This window comes from Pinus tabuliformis, chromosome 2_2, assembly GCF_031772625.1.
Source record: "Pinus tabuliformis cultivar Carrire ecotype Pingquan chromosome 2_2, CPIR1, whole genome shotgun sequence".
NCBI lineage: Eukaryota > Viridiplantae > Streptophyta > Pinopsida > Pinales > Pinaceae > Pinus > Pinus tabuliformis.
Window position 1 is genome coordinate 1163616705 of NC_142300.1, and position 21296 is coordinate 1163638000.

The following is a 21296-nucleotide window of genomic DNA, read 5'->3' on the forward strand; positions in this document are numbered from 1 at the left end:
CTTCTTCACCTTCGCTATTGCAGATCGAACTTGCTCGAGTTTAGTGTCCAAATGAGTCGAATTGCACTCGTTTTCAACCTTTCTTGAGAGTTGAATAGCCCTCCTTTAGGCCGAATTGATCTTGCTCTTGGGCTGAATTGGTCTTGGGCTTATCCATCGTTTTTTCTTGATAAAATAAATATTTCTCTTCATTACAATGAGTTCAAATGGGACTATGACACATGACCAAAATTATTCTTTATCCTAGAAAGACCTAGAAGACCTAAAAGCACGAAGAACATGCTTTTGACTCAAACTTGAGTATGAAACCCATACTCCAGAAGAAAATATGATTCTCTTTCTTTCATTTTTCTTTCTTTATAAAGAATATACAATGTCATGATTACAATTACATCATAATGAAGACCGAACCTAGTTACAATTTAAAGCACTGCTCACAGTCAAGTCTGGTCAAGGGGACTGAATTTCGACCTGCAGATCTTGGTCAAAGGGCTGAAATTCGGTCCTGTAGTACCTCAGAAAACTTGGTCAAATTACAGACTTTGATCTGCAGTCAAAGCTCAGTCAACGCCCAGAAATTAGCTCCAAAACTTGGTCAGCAGCTGGTCAATGATTCCAAGAACATTCGGCCTTCAACCACAAACAGAAATTCGGTCAAACCATAGTAGAAGAGTGCAAGTCAATGCTGGTCAACGCAGAGATCAGAAAGTCAACTTTGCTTGGTCAAAAAAGTCATTTTCATCCTTCGCACGTGTGAACAGAATCCTTGGAGAACAGGTCTGAATTATGATTGATGTGATGTTCAAATGGAGTGAACCTTTTGTCAATATATAGGCGTTCAATTGGAGGGGTTTTGACCAAGAGTCAAACCCCTTCATGAGGTGAGGCCAACTTGTCAAACTGGGGCTGACTTGGACATTAGAAACCAAATATTTTCTCCTTTGTTTTTGATAATGAAAATACCAACCACAGCTACAGTTGTCCAACATATGATAATTGAATTTTATGTGGAAGCACATGTTGTGCTAGGTTTTATTGGTTGCAAACTATACGACATCAAGGGCCAGCAAATGTGCCGCCACTGTCATGTATATTTATGTGATTGTCCAATCTTCAGACTAGAGTTCGGTATATAATTCAAGGCTTGAGCTGATTGTGTTAGTGTTATATTGACAAATCTATGGAAATTTGCAAATTTATATTGTTGATTACATCCATCTTTCTTCACATTTTCAAGAAAGAAACTTATAGAAGCTCTCAAGGAAGCAATGTTCAAATTGCTTTGAAAGACTGGATTTCATTTCTTTGGATGTTATATTTTTCTTGGTTTTAAATTTACTGTGATTTTGTGACTTAGGCAGGACATCAAGATTGCCTGCTTGGTTTGTTTTTGGGAAAGCACCAATTAATGTAAGCGGTTGCGCAGAATGCCTATTGGAGCATTTATCTACAATTGACAAGCCCTTATTGGTACGTTTTTTTTCTAAATGTTCCTTGACTTTCTTTTTCCTGAATGCAATAAGCATAAATAATGTTGAGGTAACTGTCATTATGTTGGGCCAAAGAATGACTGGAATATTTATACATCTGTAATTAAGTGGGTTATTTATTCTTTAACAATATGGTGAATAGGATGGATATAAATTACCGTGTTTTCTTCAGTTGCACATTTTCTGTTGAGAAATTATGGCATATTTTAAGAGAATTGATTGAAGTTTGAACTCTACCCTGGTTAGAGGTCTGTGGGCCTTCCTTGTGTTGGTCAATCAGTCATAGCTACTGCTGTAACCTGACCTTCTTATTACTTGTTCTTCTTGTCTAGTCCATTACAATGAGTGACAGTAAGTCATGGTTCCATGTTTTTTAGTGTTATCTGTGACTGCCTTTTTCAATGCTTTATTCTTTCTGTTTGCAATATTAATATGCTTCAGGAAATGCCAAAGATGGGATCAGATCATCAGGGCTCAAATTGAAACAATCCTAGAATTGTTTGTCCTATAGTATACATGGATTATGTTAATGTTGTCCTTAAGTTCTATGCATGCCTCTTTTTGCATGGTTGAGTATGATCCTTTATGACATATACGTTTCTGTGGCATTCAAAGGCTTGGTTAAGGTACTATTTACATCTCGTTGTTGTCCTCTTTTCACTATGACTAAAATATGATTTACAAGATTTGAAGGATGCTCATTCTTATTGCACATCATTTGCAAACATAATATTTAACCTAAGTTGTATATATTCTTCTATACCTATAAACGACGTGGCTACACTCTGGCGGCTGGCCTAGGGAAGGGTGAACTTGAAGAACCAAAATTTCAAGTAAGGTATGAGGTGTAAGTTAAAAGGTTCAATGGGTGTGGCATTTTCTGGCATGAGACAAATATCCTTATATGCGTTATAGCTTGAGGTGGAAAAGAAGTCTGCATTAATGATGTAATACATGATTTAGCAAAAGCAAAAATTCTTATTCAAGTCTTGAGTTGGATGTCCTCGGAAGTGATGCATGAGATAAACTCTTCAAGGTAATGCCTGAGATAAACTCTTCAAGGTAGTGCCTGAGTCAAAAGTTTCCATCGTATCAACAAGGGGTAACCATCTCTGCTAATGTTATGTATTAAGGGTCGTGCATTGAAAGGGGTGTTGTCTGTCTTCAAGCTGTTATGCACATCTATGCCATAGATGTCTATTATTCAGCAAATCACATTTCATATTATTGGGTGTATTACAATCAATGTTTTTTGAACCACGGGGTACAATATTGCAAGCAATAAAATATTTAATAAATTTTGTTACTTGAAAGTCTAGAAAACCCTGAACTACATGCTTTTGCTCAAAGGAAAAGATGAAAAACTATGTAAAATACATTTCTTTAAAGGGTTATAAAAATATTTTGACATTTAGCAACGATAAAAGTATTTAAACTCGTCAAGTTATGACTCATGAGGTAAGACAAATTCGAGATATTAGTTGCATTTAGAGCTATCATAGGTGGGTGGACCTGGACCATAATGCTCCAATACAATATTCATTGTAATTAAGTCATGTTATAAGGTGGTCAATTTAGAAGTTCTATTAATCAGTTTTAATGATTGTTATGAAGTGGTTATAGGTGTTAATTTTTTTTCTTAGGGCTATATTGTTCTTTGCTTTTGATAATTGCATTTATAATTTTCATCATTAACATATGCATTCACCCCATACCATCGTCACATTAACAATTATATAGAAAGAACAATATCATCAACAATGCAAAGGAACAATAAGAGGAATTTCAGAAGAAAAACATGCACAAATGGAGACTCCAGTATTTGGTCAGAGACCAGGGCAAAAGCCCACAAGGGGGAAAACCCGAAAAATTAATTCTTGTTCTTCTATTAGATTTCATCAATTGTCCAGCTGAGATACAAAGTATATCGATATGAGACATCATATATATATCAGGCCTTTCAAAGTCAGTTCACAATTTCATTTGTGAGCTGAATGAAACAAATACAAGAGAGAAACAATCATAGCTTCACACTGACCATAACGATACTGTTACCACTGTCATGTCAATACGGACATCTCTGTTATGCTGATGTTGACAATTCTGATATACCAATACTGACAATAGTAAGGTTTCTGTCACAACTGTCAACTGTCATGAATATGCTGTTATCATCATAGGAATCAAAACAGATGCCTGCTAGATCTGGTATTAGGGTTTCATTTCAGGGTTTGTAAAAAGGACTCTGCATATAAAAGATGTTGTCATGCCAATATCAATACAATACTGAACACGATATCATATCACTATGCCTGTGCCAAGATTATTCTGCCATGCCACTGTTACTGCGTAAATGCTATACCAATTACTACATACTGTGTCATACTATTGATGTGAGCCATACTACTGATGTGTAGACTCCAGTGATACCATCTGAACTGAGCAGGAATGCCATCCATCACCATATACTGCTGGAGCTGAGACTTGCCATACATTCAGCATACAAATATTCATCATATACTATTGTGCTGAGACTTAACTGCTGGAGCGAGATAGAGCTTGGAACATTCCATATAATACTGTGCCAAATTCCAATATGTCAAACTACATTGGCAAACCAATGCACAGAGCTACCAAACTTAACTCATTGAACATACATGATATTATGCAGAGAGACCACATGTATATGATGCAGAGAAAAATCCATAGTGCTGAGACCATGGCAGAGATGAGATTATATATAATGTAATAATGGTGATACCATCGCAGGACTGAGACCATTTATTACGATGTTAACGCAGAGACCTAAGGCAGAGACATACTGTATATATATTGCAGTGTCAAGACTTAACGTGACAAGACTTAATGAGCCAAATAACCGTGCATATATGAACCACTGTGCCGAGCATACAAAGCGGTGAGATCACTCGTCTTTCCTATGTAATACGAGTCAAGTAATATGATGTGAAGGCTCATAATATATGTATATACAGTGTTGGAGCTATACGTGTTATGATATCAGTTCAAGTGACTATACCTATTACCGTTTATATGAGCAATGTCATTACAGTGCTGTCATGTAGAGAGCATAAAGTACGGGACATAGAGCAAAAGCATATGACAGAGAGCAGGATACCATCGAACAGAGTAACCGAATTAGTATTAGCCACGATGTGTCATTATAATGAGAGCGGATGCCAAATAAATGGAGCGATCATCGAAGCCCTGTACCAGAAACATAAGTCCTGTAGTGATAAGAGCGAAAGACAATAATGCGAGGGGCCCATTGTCATCGTATATATGTATATTCAACGAATGAGCCATCAAACAAATTTGCAAGCCATCGTAAAGGATACAGGTGCAATGACTCTGGTGAATGCAAAGAACCAAAAATGTCGAGCAACAGAAATCTTATGCAGAAAACAGTCAACTTTTCATGTGATTTGATCTCCTTATTGATGAGACATCATGACTTACCTATTTATATAATTTGATGAGGATTCCTTTTAAGGAGCCAACCATCAATTTGAATTTTGAATAAAATGATTTTCCCTCCATAATTCAAAGTTCAAACCATGATCATAAATGAATTTTCTTTTAATTATATATATATATATATTTTTAAATTCCATGCAGGCTTCCTTTGGGGCACCATGGACTTTGATTGCAGCAGAAGGGCTTCCCTTTTGAAATTCTTCCTGATGCTGCACTAATTTCAACACTCCCTCTCAGCTAGGGAGGAATTTCCATGTCCATAGTCTCATCTATATCGATAAAACATCTATCTCAACTCAGTTCCTTTGATCATCAACTGAACAATCTCGATCTAATAGAGGAAGAAGAAGAATCATCAGTCATCAAGTCATGTCTCAACTCGAATCTAAAGAAGAATGATTAGATATCATAGGGGAGCCCAACCAAGCCCACAACAACATCAGAGCTTAGCTCAATCTGGAACAACATCAGGGAGCCCTGCTCAACCTAAAACCATGTCGGGAAGTCCAGCTCAACCCGCAATATCTGCCAGCGGGGAGCCAATGCTACCACCCTGAATCCAATGACAATGATGAAGGTCCTATGGGACACTCTCACCTCCTGTCCGTGACAAAGGGGAAAGCCCTATGGGACACTCTCACCCCAAGTTAACTCATATAAGGGAGCATCTGGTTACCACCCTATATCGAGCAATAGGCGAGATACCGTTTACCAAGCAAGGATCACAGCCATCCCATTGTGCAATCAATGGGCGATATACCACTTGCTATACGAGGTAAGGATCATAACTGTCCAATTGCCTCTGCTGATCTTCCCATCAATTGTCTCATTTTCATCTCTGCTCATCTCGCACTGAACGCTTTTGAATCCAAAGAAGAAGAATCACCATAGGGGAGCCCTCTGCTTCCACCCTGTATCCAAAGACAATGGGCGAGATCATACCTACCGCAATGCGTAGGGATCACACTCTATCCCAAAGTCTTTGACAAAAGATGAGATCAACTTATCGGAGGTAAGGATCACACTCTACCATATTGTCCCTGATCTTCCCATCTTGACCCTTGAGAGTTAGATGGTAGAAAACTTGCATCCACCAACTTGGGCGAGATCCACCTATTGCAAGGGGTAGGGATCAAACTCTATCCCAAGTCTCTCATTCCATTGGCCAAATGAGGAGGTTATCCCACAAAGTGGGCAGGATGCTAACTGGGGCATACTCCGACTAGGGGAGATGCTAGATCTCTATACACCCTATCGGTCAGAGGTCTCTCATCCCCATGAGCCTACCAACTCCATTCCCCGCCCTGGGAGCTCAGACAGGGAAGAAGAGCCAGCTCAATGTCCTCAATAAGTTCAAACCCTTACCTAGGATTGTCATATCCATCAATTCGTGCTCCTCTTTGAAGATAAAAAACATATCAAAGTGCTTGTATCTGGTGCCAGCTCAAACAACTTATTGAAGTGTTCAATCACACTTCCTCATACATTACCAAGAGCAACAGTTCTTTGTTTTCCTGTTCATATAGGACATCAAACGTTAGAGAAAATATATAATGTAAAGAAAGGTCTATCATAGTCATCTTTTCTCCCTCTCATGCAGGGAGGCAACATTCGCAAGCCTAAGCTTGTCTCATACAACAACTTTATGTCTTTGTCCCAGCTGCGACCAGAGTTTGTCTAACTCAGAGTGCATACAAGGATCCATCAATAACAATAAATTATAAATGCAATCCAACATGTCATAACAACACTTCTATATGAGAGGTGGAATCTTATAGTGCATTGGGTAAACCATCCTTGTTAGCAAAAAATTGTTAGCTCAATATTTAAAAATAACATCATTTGTTATTTGTTTCATTTTGCAATCATGTGACTTCTAATCATTTATCACAAATAATTAGTAGGTGCTGGGATCTCATCAAGGATCTCTCCCTTTGAATGAGAAGCTTCTTTACTCATCATAAATCAACATCTCTAACATATGTCATGTATCAATAAAATTGTCAGATCATAGAGTCAAACTATATTAGGTTCTCATACATGTATACATCATGATCATGACTAGTCATCATCAACTGCTTCAATGTCACATATGAACATGTCATTAAACATCCAATAAAGGTTAATTGACTTCATCACTTCGATATCACATTATACAAATATTCCATCAGAGTCCCATTATTAAGTCGAGGTATCCATTGGTCACATTGTCTCATTTTATAAGACATCACAACTTATTAAATGAAACCTAAGTATCAATTTTATAATCATACTAATGCCATTAGGGTTACCGCATTCGTTACAAGCATTGGCAATAGTATCATGTTACCGTATATCAAAGTCGATGTTTCTTTATCTTAGACAACAATCAGGATATCCATCAAGGTCATATGACAGGTATAGATTGGTTACATCAAAGAGACCATATTAGCTGTTACTATGAAATGCAACATCATATCACATGTACCAGAGATCAAACTTACTTTCATATGCATGTAACTGACATGCATGAATCAAGTCATCTATGAGGGTGATATTCTTGTCATACCTCAAGGCTTAACTTGCCATCCAACATTGCAACTAAATTGAAACAATATATTATACATACCTCGTAATATTCAGATACCTTTATCAACTTGTAGCATTCAGATAACATATATTCTTTGTCATTGGCAACAGTAGAGCTTGCATATTGCTCTAGCTTCCTATTTTTTGTACTAGCGTTCATCGTGTTCCTGCACCAGCTAGCATCCAAATGATCCTTAAGAAGGATCAACTAATCACATCTTCATCAGGAGGTTGGAAATACTCAAATACTTAAAATATCTAGGCAGGATGGATAACTAACAATCAAAATAAATGTAAACAAGAGCAGTGTCATAACATAAATCTAGAAGGTACTTATCTTTAATGAGGATCGAAGGAAGAGATCAACTCCCTCTTGATCCTATCACCAAGAGTTTACAAAAGAAATGCAACCGTTCACAGAATCATTGTTCCAAGACCTTTCTCAATCATGAGGTGCCATCGGTCATCAACAAACATCATCATCATCAGAGATGCCTTAACTATCATCAACCAATCCAAACATTCTGTTTCCTGGAGTGAATCTAGAATTATATTGAATCTGGCACAGGTGCTTTTACTTATCAAGCTAGGATTTCAAGACTACAGGCATAGACCATGCTTCAGGTTTTCTTCCAAACCCTAATCTCATGCTATCCACCAAACCCTAACAAGGGTTCTAGGGTTTCCTTCAAACCCTAGCATTCTTTTTGGTCTTTGCCATCTTTATTTGCTTCCATCAACAATGTCTTCATAGGGGTGATATCCATGACTTTTCTTCAGCCCAACTCTGATACCATGTTATTTTTTTCTTAGTGCTATATTGTTCTTTGCTTTTGATGATTGCATTTATATTTTTCATCATTAACATATGCATTCACCCCATACCATCATCACATCATTAGCAATTATATAGAAAGAACAATATCATCACCAATGAAAAAGAATAATAAAAGGAACTTCAGAAGAAAATCACTCCCAAATAGAGAAACCAGTATTTGGTCAGAGACTAGGGCAAAACCCCACAAGGGGGAAAACCCAAAAAATTAATTCTTCTTCTTCTATTAGATTTCATCCAGTTGAGATACAAAGTATATCGATATGAGACATCATATATATATCAGGCCTTTCTAAGTCAGTTCACAATTTCACTTGTGAACTGAATGAGACAAATACAAGAGAGCAACAATCATAGCTTCACCCTAACCATAAAGATACTGTTATCACTGTGATGTCAATACAGACATCTTTGGTATGATGATGTTGACAATCTGATATACCAATACTAACAATAGTAAGGCTTTTGTCACAACTGTCAACTGTCATGAACATGTTGTTATCATCATAGGAATCACGATAGATGCCAGCAAGATCTGGTATTAGGGTTTCATGTCAGTGTTTGTAAAAAGGACTCTGCATATAAAAGATGTTGACATGCCAATATCAATACAATACTGAACAAGATATCATATCATTATGCCTGTGCCAATATTATTTTGCCATGCCACTGTTACTGCATAAATGCTATACCAATTACTACACACTGTGTCATACTATTGAAGTGAGCCATGCTATTGATGTATAGACTCCAGCGATACCATATGAACTAAGCAGGAATGCCATCCATCGCCATATACCACTGGAGCTAAGACGTGCCATACATATAGCATTCAAATATTCATCATATACTATTGTGCTGAGATTTAATTGCTAGAGCGAGTTAGAGCTTGATAAATTCCATATAATACTGTGCCAATATGTCAAACTACATTGCCAAACCAATGCACTGAGCTACCAAACTTAACTCAATGAACATACATGATATAATGCAGAGAGATCACATATATATGATGTAGAGAAAAATCCATAGTGCCGAGACCATAACAGAGATGAGATTATATATAATGTAATAATGCTGATACCATCACAGAACTGAGACCATTTGTTGATTTTTGGGTAGCATCGGATGTGCTCTAGCTCTGAAATTTTGTGAAGGGGCTAGGACACATGAGATCTCCAAGACCCATAAACCGTTTGGTGAAATTCCCCCCGGATTGTATTTTCTTAAAATAATTAATATTTTTAATGGGGTTCCTAAGTCTAAACTTAGAAAAATTAAAATATTAATGGGTATTAATGAAAATATGGGTGAGAAGCTTTTAAGAGACGAGGATCAAGTCTAATTTAATCTTAGCCGTTGATTAGAGATTAGATCATGGCCGTTGATATCTCAATAGGAAAAGTATAAATGAAGACTTGAGAGTCATTTAGAGATACACCAGGCAAATACTCACTAACCCAAGGGAAATTGATTCTCAAGAAGCAAGAGTTCGATTTTAGAGGGAGAGTTGCAGGGTGAAGGGAGAAGAGGGTATCAGTATCAGTCGGAGACTGAGGAAGAGGGGACGCAGTGCATTAGAGGGACAATGCAGAGGAACAACTCAGAGAGGCAGCGCAGCAAGGGACGCAGTCCTCATGCAAAGATGATGCAGAGGTGACGCAGTGGAGGTTGGAGGGTCTCTTGGGTGTCAGAATTTCTCCAAAGGGTGGAGGAAAATTATCTCAGGTGTTTTCTCAGAGATTTCTATATGTTTTGCAAATCATTCCTTGTAAAGAGATTGTTGCTGAAGAATAATAAATAAACCCTCATCTGCTGCACCAGTTTTCCAACATTGGGTTTTTCCGGGGACTATTGTCCAAAAATAATTGTGTTGATGTGATTGATTCTTGTGCTTGTATTTCACTGTTCTTTTCTCTATGCTATTATGTGACAACTACAATAGAATTTACTTTGATGTTTACTGAAGGGTTTTTGTAATAACTTATTATGGAAAATAAGTAGGAGAACTAAATCAGTTACTGCAGTAAAATTTCGTGTTAGAAATTTTCACACCATTTACTACTGTGTTAACACCGAGATCTAAGGCAGAGACATACTGTATATATATTGCAGTGCCACGACTTAACGTGACAAGACTTACTGTGCCAAATAACCACACATATAAACCACTGTGCCGAGCATACAAAGCGGTGAGATCACTCGTCTTTCTTATGTGATGCGAGTCAAGTAATATATTGCGAAGGATCCTAATATATGTATATACAGTGTTGGAGCTATACATGTTACGGTATCATTTCAAGTGACCATATCGTTTATATGAGCGATGTCATTACAATGCTGTCATGTATAGAGCATAAAGCATAGGACATAGAGTGAAAGCATATGACATAGAGCAGGATATCATCGAACAGAGTAACCGAATTCTTATTAGCCACGATGTGTCATTATAATGAGAGCAGATGCCAAATAAAGGGAGCGACCATCGAAGTCCTATACCAGAAACACAAGTATTGTAGCGATAAGAACGAAAGACAATAATGTGAGGGGCTTGTTGTCATCGTATATATGTATATTCAACGAATGAGCCATCAAACAGATGTGCGAGCCATTGTAAAGGATACAGGTGTGATGACTGGTGAATGTGAAGAACCAAAAACATCGAGCAACAAAAATCTTGTGTATAATGAAATCCTCAGAGAATAGTCAACTTTTTATGTGATTTGATATCCTTATTGATGAGACATCACGTCTTGCCTATTTATATAATTTGATGAGGATTCATTTTAAGGAGCCGACCTTCAATTTGGATTTTGAATAAAATGATTTTCCCTCCATAATTCAAACCATGATCTAAATGAATTTTCTTATCTCTCTCTCTCTATATATATAATATTCCATGGACGCTTCCTTTGGGGCACAATGGACTTTGATTGGAGCAGAAGGGTTTCCCTTTTGAAATTCTTCCCGACGCTGCACTAATTTCAACAATAGGGATAACTTACTAACTGTCATCTAAAAGAAAGCCATGTGATTTTATTTGATGACTGCATTATTGAAATAATTCTCTCATATATTTCCAATCTCTATTTTGAATGCTAATCGAAATCCAGCAATTACATACCACAAAAAGATTGAAGGCAATCTATAAGCATTTTATTGTCAGATTGTCCCATGATTTGCTTTTCATATATATGGTTTTCAATGCCTTGGAAAGGTTTATTTGTATATGCCTTTTAAATTTAAAAAGGGCATTCTTTTATGACAATACCGCAGGGCAGAGTAAGTGCCTAAGGTACCATGAGCCTATCTATGCAAAAACCAAAGATGTCATTTTTATCTTGTAAACACCACAAGTCTTTCTTGGGTTTTCAAGTTGTTTTACTTTTCGTTGTGTTTCTGGGTTCTTTATCATGAGGACATTTGTGCTTGTAACATAAATATGTTGAAGACCATGTCCTTTAGCTTCTGTAATCAATATAAGCAATGAGATATTCTTATTTCATTGAAAGAATATTCATGAAGTTTAATTAGTCCCAACCCTGGAATGTCGCTCAAGAGTAGCATAAAACTAATTTTGAAATGGTGGACCTTTGATGGAAAACAGAAAATAACTTTTTTAATTCCTTAGCAGAGTTCCAATGTGGTTAAGTGAATTAGGAGATGTCTGTGATTCTGTAGCATTTAAAATGTGTCTTAAAATGAATGTTTGGTCATTGGTGTGTGATACTGATAAGGCATTCTTTATTTGTCTTTAAACAGCTATGATGCTAAATTTGTATATAGAGGAAATATTATGGCACAGCCATTTTCTCTTCTGTTTGCTTTAGATTTCTGATATTTATCTTTGTTTTCTTAAGCAGGTCCTCTTCAGTTTGGATTATGCCTATGCAATAGGCCAGCTGAAGGAGGAAGTAGGGTCTAACTCATTTACAGGAAGTAGATTGAGCACAGCAATAAATTTTGCAGAAGTTTTATGCTCAGCAATGGATCCTACATTACCTTGTGTGAAAAGCATCCTTAGGAAGGATGGAGATGAAGCTTTAGAAAATGATGCACTGTACTGTGACCAGCCTTCAGGTGGTACCAAAAGCAACTTGTCCAATGAGTTGCTGGCCGGATTGAACCAAAATGAATCATTGAAGAGCTCCTCTGAGTATCGACTTGGGGGTTTGAAATGGGTGCTGCATGGACACCAGAAAATGGAGGACTATATGCTTGTTTGGATTGGCGAGGAAGGTCCAGCATTTTCAAATGTCATGCTTACATATAATGCATGCGGAGTAGGTATCATTTGCCAGCTCTGTCACAAATGTATATGATCCGAGTTCTTACAACCTGAAGCTTTGGTGCATGTTCTGTTTTGCATTTTGAATTTCATTTGTTTGCATTTCTTTTCTGTCTGAAATCCCTTCCTTCTCTTTTTTGTAGTGATATAGATTAGTTGAATTCTCCTGTTCTCCTCCCTTTCACTATTTTGTTTTATGGTTATACTTAGTTTAGATATATTTGTTTCAGGAGATGCATCAAGCACTCCCTCATTTTTTATCAGAAAAAGGTTTCTTATTTATATGAAAACTTTCATTCATGAGAGCACCAAGTAGATCTATAACATCCAAAAAGAGACTCAGACTAGGACAATTCTAATTTCAGATATCCATCCGAACTGAAACTTTCAATAAAACTTCTGTTGATGTTTGTAGCATCGGAAGTTCTTCTGCATAGGTAAGTGTCTAGCATGCAAGAGAGAGTCCTCTTTAGGTGCTTGCTTGAAAGGAGCAATTATTATGATTTTTTTCCTAAGTTAAACTTAGGAAAAGCACATTAATTAATTTATTGATTACTGTTGGCTATTGCGCTAAAATTTATAAGGATAAATAATCTAATTATTTAAGTGACTTCGATCTAATCTCAACCATTGATCTAAATGGGTTAGGATTTAATCGTAGCTCTCTATCACTTTGAAGTTAGGGATTTGGGTCAAGTGAAATTATAAAGAGAACCTAAGGGAGAAGCTGGAGACACCTTTTGGCATATTTAGAAAGCGATTTTCTCATGAGTGAGAAGCTAGAGTGACTGAGGAGAAAGAGGAAAAGGGTGCAGCTACAAGATTCAAATGAGCACATGTTGGCAGGCTGAGTTCTAGCAGGCAGATTGAGATAAATAGGGTTCTAGAAGGCAGGAAGAGAGGGCTGCAAGTGATCTGCAGGCAGGCAGAGAGGGCTGAGAAGTGATCTGTGGTCAGGCCAAGTGTGTGGTGATTGTAGGAGAAGGCCGTAACAGATGAGAGTGGCCAAATTCCAGAAGGCTGTGAGTATGCCACGTGGAGGAGGCCATAGCAGCTGAGTCCGAGTTCCAACAGGCAGGCCGAATTGATACAGGGATGCTAAATACTGTGCAAGTCGAATTCTGAGAGGGGTCGAATTTCTGCAGGTTTCATTGCTGTATTTTCTATGTAATTTCTGCGGTTCTGGGCCATAGTTTTTCTGGATTTTAATATGAAGTGAAGGGAGATTTATTGGGAGAATAATTTTGCTATCTTGTGGTGATTTCCTATTTAATTTTCTGCTGCATATTTTATTTCTGAAAGTTGAGAACACCAATGTCTTTATTTTCACAGTTTCAGATTTTAATTTGAGTATAAATAATTTTTTGGGTATAAATAATTGTGAGAAAAATAAATCATATCTGGCATCAAAAGTTCAACAATTTTAGAATACCTAGACAACATAAAAATGGTTCATACATCGAGGTCCATCTTCCTATGTATCAAATCATTTTAAGCATATTAGATAAATCAGAAACTAACATGAAATAATTTGATTTCCACAAACTTGCTTGTCATTTCTACTGAAAATTCCAGGGTTCGATGAAGGCCAAACTCTGCAGTGGGAAGCACTTCGATTACAAACACTAGAGGCTGGCATTTGAACATATCATCCATGTTAATAATTTTCTTCCTGAATTCCTTCTCCTTCTCTAAGCTGCTGCTGGATATAGCCACACATGTTTTGTCCAGCAAGAATTCTCTCTACAAACTTGGCCTGACGATGAGAATTTTGTTTCTTATGATACCTGAGGTGCTGACCAAATTCACATAGAGCATAATATATATTTTCATTTGACTCCCAATTTTCCTTTCAGTCCCTGCAATTCCGTGTCAGAAGAACTTGTTTCTTGGCTCTGCTAGGCCACAAATTTTTCATACACTCTTGTTCCATTGCTCCTTTTTTTGATTTTTTCTACAAGATATATAGTAGATATAATTTTCTACCTGATAATTACTTCCTAATGATTTTCACACTATATTCTTATGCCACTGATATCATTGAGCAATTACACTTAAGAAAAAATCAAACAGTAAAATTGTAAATGCAGTGGAAATAGTAAAAATCATAGAAAGACAACCATGCACAACAGAGACAATATTTTTACTGTGGGAAACCCAACAAATTTTCTTTAGTAGAAGTTATTCTTCAGCAATGTTTACAAATCAACAATTTGTCTAGAAATCTGTGCCAATATCCAAGTCAAAATGCCAGTCAAAACTGGTCAAAATCAGCAACTAGCCAATGCTTGTCAAACCAGCTAAAATGTCAATTCTGGTCAAACTTTCGCCCTGGTCAAATTCGGCCCTGTGGTCAACTCCTGTGGTCAAATCCAGTTTGTTTTGTGGTCAAACAACTTCCTTCAACACCCAGTGAATTCGGTCAAAATAGAGGTCAAATAAGCTCAGTCAATGCTGATAAAACTCAGTCCAGAAAACAAAGATCAACTTCCTGGTCAAAGTTGTCCTTTCTCCCACACACACGGCCTCAAGAAATAAAATAGAAAGGATAAAGAGAGAAGAAGAATTGTTCTTGCTTTCTTGATAAAATGAGGCATCACATTATCTATTTATATTTGTTGAATGGGGTGAAATAACCCAAGGGACACGCCCCTTCACCCTCCCTGGCCGACTTGACTTTTCTAGGCCAACTTGTCATTCAAAAATCAAAATTTTTAATTTAATTCTTTGTAATTCTTCTAGGCCAACTTCAGCATGCAGGAATATCTTCCGATGCTACACAAAAAAATCAACACTCCCCCTTAGTGAGGAAAGTATTCTCCTTGGTTGCAAACATTTTTCTCCTTAGCTAAATTTTTTCCTCCACAAGAAAAGTTCATGAGTTTGCTATGTTGATGTAGTGTTCTTTTCACATGCATGTCTATAGATCGCTCCATCTTGGAGTAGGTGATGTGACTCTTCACATGAATGTCTATAGATCATTCCATCTTGGGGCAGGCAATGTGAGTATCCTCGGCCATTTATCCTTAGCGAAATTAGCATGGCTCCTCAGGTAAATGTATCATTCTCCTCTGGTCAAAATTAGCATGACATAGCCAAAGTCCTTCATGGTGATACGATGGTAAATGCAGTTCGCTGTAATTTTCCAATGGATGACACATTTGTGTTCATAATAATATATATGCTATTATTTGATATTAGATGACATCCTACGAGTCCTCGGGCAGTTATCCTTTATAGGATTTGATTGACCACAAGGGTTAGAAACATGTCTTTTGACATAATGCCCTTACATAATTAATGGGCAACTAATTAAATTAATTTTTTTAATTTAATATTTATTTATTATTTAAAATATATATATATATATATATATAATTTATGAATATTTTATTCATAACATTGCCTCTCCCTTAAAATGCTTTGTCTTCAAAGCATAGGCAATGTTGGGTGTTGGTGAAAACGTTTTGTCTCCCATGATGAATCTGTTGAAGAATGTGTAACTAGGTTCAGTCTTCATAAGTATGAAATGTATTCTTGTAAATAATAAAATGAAAAGAAATTATTATTGGAGCATGGGTTTCATGCTCAAGTTCTTTTATTTTATAGGTCAAACATCCATTGAGTGCTTCTAGGATTTGTCCTAGGTTAAAGATCCTATGGGCACATTGTATCTTGTAAAGAAAAAAATAATTTTTCTTTAAAGTGTTGAAATACCTCCAAGATCAAGTTGGCTTAATGAGCTTTCAAGTCAGCCTACATGAAGAGCCACGTCTACCCCTTGGAAGAGCCTATATATACTATATAGAGTGGAACTCGCCCTCCATTCTACACATTCACTCATCTCATTCTATGCGAAGAAGAGGAAGAGAAGAAGTCGAAGAAGAGGAAATCGAAGAAGTCAAAGTGCTTGGGCTAGGTATCTCTCTCTTTTGAAGGTCGAAATTAGGGTTTCTGCGTTGGGACTATCTCTGGTTCGATCTTGGAAGAGGAAAAGAAGGAAAGGCAAGCAAAGGTGTCTTATTAGCCCTAGGACCCAAAGAAAGACAAGCGAAGGGAGGAGAAGGCTATTCGAGGGAGATCGAAGTCTCAAAGAGAAGCAACAACAGTTGCAGCAATTGCCATGAGCCAGAATTTTGGATCTACAGTGGGAGGTCGAAGTCACTACAATTGGAGGTCGAGTTGATCTTGATCTTGAAGGGTATTTGTCTGAGTCAATTGAAGAATCTATAAGAAGAGGAGATTTATGGGTTTTCCCCTTAAGAGGAGGGGTTTTGGCCCTGGCTTGTAGCCTATATACTGTGTCACTGTTCTTATTGTTTTGGTAGTTGTTTGATGTATCACACATTGTAATAATAAGGAAAAAAGCTAATAAGTACAAAGGTAACACAAACAATTATCAAGCTAAGAGAATTAACCTACTTACTGCCCTATTGAATTCTCAACATGGTATCAGGGCTAAGCTTATATAAGGGCATCATGAAGATCTCCTCTATAGTGAAGAAGTTCATCAAGAAGATTACAAGCCATCTCAAGAAAGGCATTAAGGAAACATGGGATTTCTTATTCTCTACAAAGAAGGTATCAATCAAAGAAAGGGATGAAGGTCTCTTCTTGTCTCTCTCTAGCACATTTCAAGATGAAGACATTTGGGTAATTGACAGTGGTGCATCAAGGCACATGACTGGTCACTCCAATAGATTGAAGGCCTTATCAAAAGGAAAGTCTGCTTATTCAGTGGAACTTGGAGACAACAAGAGCTATCCCGTAAAAGGTATTGGATCAACCTCCATAAAGTTAGAAGATGGAAGCAACATCCACATCAACAACATTCACTCCGTTCCAGGTTTGCACAAGAATTTACTTTCTATTTCAAGTCTAGAAGATAAGGGTGATAGAATAAGCTTCATTGATGGAAAGGTCGTTGTCTGGGGAAAAGACTCAAGTATAGATCAAGCCAAAGTTATAGGCATTCGAGAAGGAAGACTCTATAGATTAATGTCTCCTGTGGGTCAAGCCCTAGTTCACATTGAAATTAGCCCAATGAACATTAGCATCAAAGATTTGGTCATCTACATTTCAAAATCCTTCCAACCCTAAGTTCCATAGTAGATGGAATTCCTAATCTGAAAGAAGATCATGAAGGTGTTTGTAAAGGATGTGCATTAGGTAAGAATACCAAGAGACCATTTGGAAGCAGTGCTTCACGGTCAAAAGAAATCTTGGATCTCATTCACTCTGATGTATGTGGTCCTATGACTCCTAAATCACTTGGAGGTCATCTATACTATGTCACATTTATAGATGATCATTCAAGAAAGACCTGGGTTTACTTAATGAAAACCAAGGACGAAGTATTTACAAAATTTCAAGAATTCAAAGCTAAAGTGGAGAATCTTACAGAAAGAAGAATCAAGATACTAAGATCTGATAATAGAGGAGAATATATATCCAAAGAGATTATAGCATTCTGTAAGGAGTCTGGGATTAAGAGGGAGCTGATAGTCCCATATAATCCTGAACAAAATGGAGTTGCAGAAAGAAAGAATAGATCCATTGAAGAAAGTGTAAAAGCAATGCTACACGATTAGGATCTACCTAAGTTTATGTGGGGAGAAGCCACGAAGACAACTATCTACATTCAGAATCGAAGTCCCCACAGATCTCTAGGCAACAAAACTCTATAAGAAGTATTCACTAGAAAGAAGCCATTTGTAGATCATCTCTGGATCTTTGGGTATCGTGTATATGTCCATATACCAAAGGAAAAAAGAAAGAAGCTGGAACCTTCAGGCATGAAGGGAACATTTGTTGGGTATAACAACTCATCAAAAGCTTATAGGATCTACATGAGAGATGGACATCACATAGAAGTCAATCGTGATGTCATATTTGATGAGAGCATAACATTCAAGAGATCAAAGGAACTTTCCATAGATTCTGATGATGAAGAATTTTTGATATTTGAGGAGGAAGTTGACCAAGGAAAAGAAGGATCACACCATGAAGAAGGCCCCTGTTCAACCTATGGTCATCCTTGAATCAAGAAAAAGACCAAATTGGTTGAAATCTACACTACTGGATGTAGAAGGTCATGGAGCAGTGACAAGATCATTTAGAGAAAGCAAGAAACCAGAGATATTCTGGATATGCTGCATACATGACAAAACTGATAGAAGCAGAACCATCCTCCTTTGAAGAAGCTGTAAATAATCGAGAATGGAAGGATGCCATGAATGAAAAGTATCAATCTATAATGAATAATGGAGTCTGGGAGATCGTGCCTAGGCCCAAGGACAAATCTGTGGTTACTTCCAAATAGATCTATAAGATCAAACATGCAACTGATAGAAGTATGGATAAGTGTAAAGCAAGATTTGTGGCTAGAGGCTTCTCTTAACTTGAAGGCATCGACTATGAAGAGACATTTTCTCCAACAACAAGATATACAACGATTCGATCATTAGTCTCTCTGGCAACATCGATGGGATGGAACATCCACAAAATGGATGTCAAGACTGCATTTCTGAATGGCACAATAGATGAAGAAGTCTACATAGAGCAACCCTTGGGATTCAAAGTCAGAGATAGAAAGGCATATGTTTGCGAATTGAAGAAAGCACTATATGACCTCAAATAAGCACCAAAGGCATGGTATGCTAGAATGGATGCACACTTTCAAAGGATAGGCTTCACAAAAAACTTTGCTAATTCCAACCTTTACAATAAGGTTGTAGATAGTGAACCTGTAATCATTCTTCTGTATGTAGATGATGTTCTCTTGATAGGTGTAGAAGGTCGAATTGAAGAATGTAAGAAGCAACTAGCAGCAAAATTTGACATGAATGATCTTGGGCTGATGCATTACTATTTCTGACAAGGACCTAATGAAGTTTATTTTGGGTCAAGGAAAGTACGTGGTTGAGTTACTGAAAAGGTTTGACATGATGGACTGCAAACTTATGACTACTCCGATGATCACAAACTTGAAGAGACAAAGGAGTTCCGAATCTAGCCCCTTGGATCCTTCCAAGTGTATGCAACTCATTGATTCATTGATGTACATGGTGAATGCTCGTCCAGACATATGCTTTGCAGTAAATGTACTTAGTCAATTCCAAGTGGAGTGGAAGCATGATCATTGGGTAGCAGGAAAACATATTCTGAGATATCTACATGGAACCATCCACTACTATCTAAGGTATGATAGAAGGAATGATGTCCAATTAGTTGGATATACAGATTCCGACTGGGGAGGCAATGAGAAAGATGGAAGAAGCACTACAAGAGGATGTTTTAGTTTGGGATCCTCCATGGTCTCATGGATGAGCAGAAAACAAGACTCAGTTGCTTTGAGTAGTGCTGAAGCTGAATATGTTGCAGCTTGTGAAGTAAGCAGAGAAGTAGTATGGTTGAGGAAGCTGTTATCCGATTTGTTTGAAGGACCGATGAACCCTATAGTGATACGTTGTGATAACACCAGTTGTATACGTTTGTCTGAAGATCCAGTGTTTCATGGAAAGACAAAGCATATAAACAACAAGTATCACTATATCCGAGAGCTAGTACAAAATGGTGTGCTGAAGCTACAATACATCTCCACTGATGAGCAGGTAGCTGATATATTGACAAAGTCACTTCCAAACAAGAAGCTTGTATATTTGAGGGACAAGCTTGGTTTGGTCGATGTATCCTCCCTAATTGAGAGGGAGAGATAGACACTACATTCTTGTCTTTACTTGGGAACAAAGAATGGAGGATTGGGTAACCATCTGGCATTCGATACTCTTTGAGAATGTGGTACCGCATTGAAGACAAGAGTAACCGTGGACTGATGTTCTTGAGGACTAGCTATCCAAGATAAGAATAGTCCAAAGGAAGGTCATACTCTTTGAACACCTGTGTGGAGTATGATCCTTCTGAGACAATGATTATGGTGTCGATGAATCATTGGTCTTGCCAACATTGTGCTCTGATCATGTGGATAGAGTTGTTAGTCAAGGCCTTGCTATGTAAACAATGCTGGTTGATATGATGCTAGACATATGGGTTACCAATCCAACTCTTTTTATGAGATCTCTTCAGATTGAGAATGACCATGTACCTCTTATGAATACCTCCCTAGTTAAGAGGGAGTGTTGAAGAATGTGTAACTAGGTTTGGTCTTCATAAGTATGAAATGTATTCTTGTAAATAATAAAATGAAAAGAAATTATTATTGGAGCATGGGTTTCATGCTCAAGTTCTTTTATTTTATAGGTCAAGCACCCATTGAGTGCTTCTAGGGTTTGTCCTAGGTTAAAGAGTCATTGTCATATATTGAAGACCCTATGGGCACATTGTATCTTGTAAAGAAAAAAATATTTTGTCTTTAAAGTGTCGAAATACCTCCAAGATCAAGTCGGCCTACATGAAGAGCCACATCTACCCCTTGGAAGAGCCTATATATAGAGAGGAACTTGTCCTCCATTCTACACATTCACTCATCTCATTCTATGCGAAGAAGAGGAAGAGAAGAAGTCAAAGAAGAGGGTATGAAGAAGAGGAAATTGAAGAAGTCAAAGTGCTTAGGCTAGATCTCTCTCTCTTGAGAAGGTCAAAATTAGGGTTTTTGCACTGG

At 37.3% G+C, this 21296-nt stretch overlaps 1 protein-coding gene across 2 annotated transcripts in view; it reads left to right on the forward strand.

The window, feature by feature from the left end:
• The window catches only part of LOC149197567 (diphthamide synthesis DPH2 family protein), a 299511-nt gene that overhangs the window by 72614 nt on the left and 205601 nt on the right, over window positions 1-21296 (forward strand). The window contains exons 4-5 of one of the 2 annotated variants that reach the window (XM_089405897.1): window positions 1362-1470; window positions 12252-12675. In XM_089405897.1, coding sequence (XP_089262023.1) covers window positions 1362-1470; window positions 12252-12675 — 533 coding nt within the window. Of the gene's footprint in view, window positions 1-1357; window positions 1471-12251; window positions 12676-21296 lie in introns of both variants that reach the window. The other variant, XM_089405898.1, reaches the window with a different exon arrangement.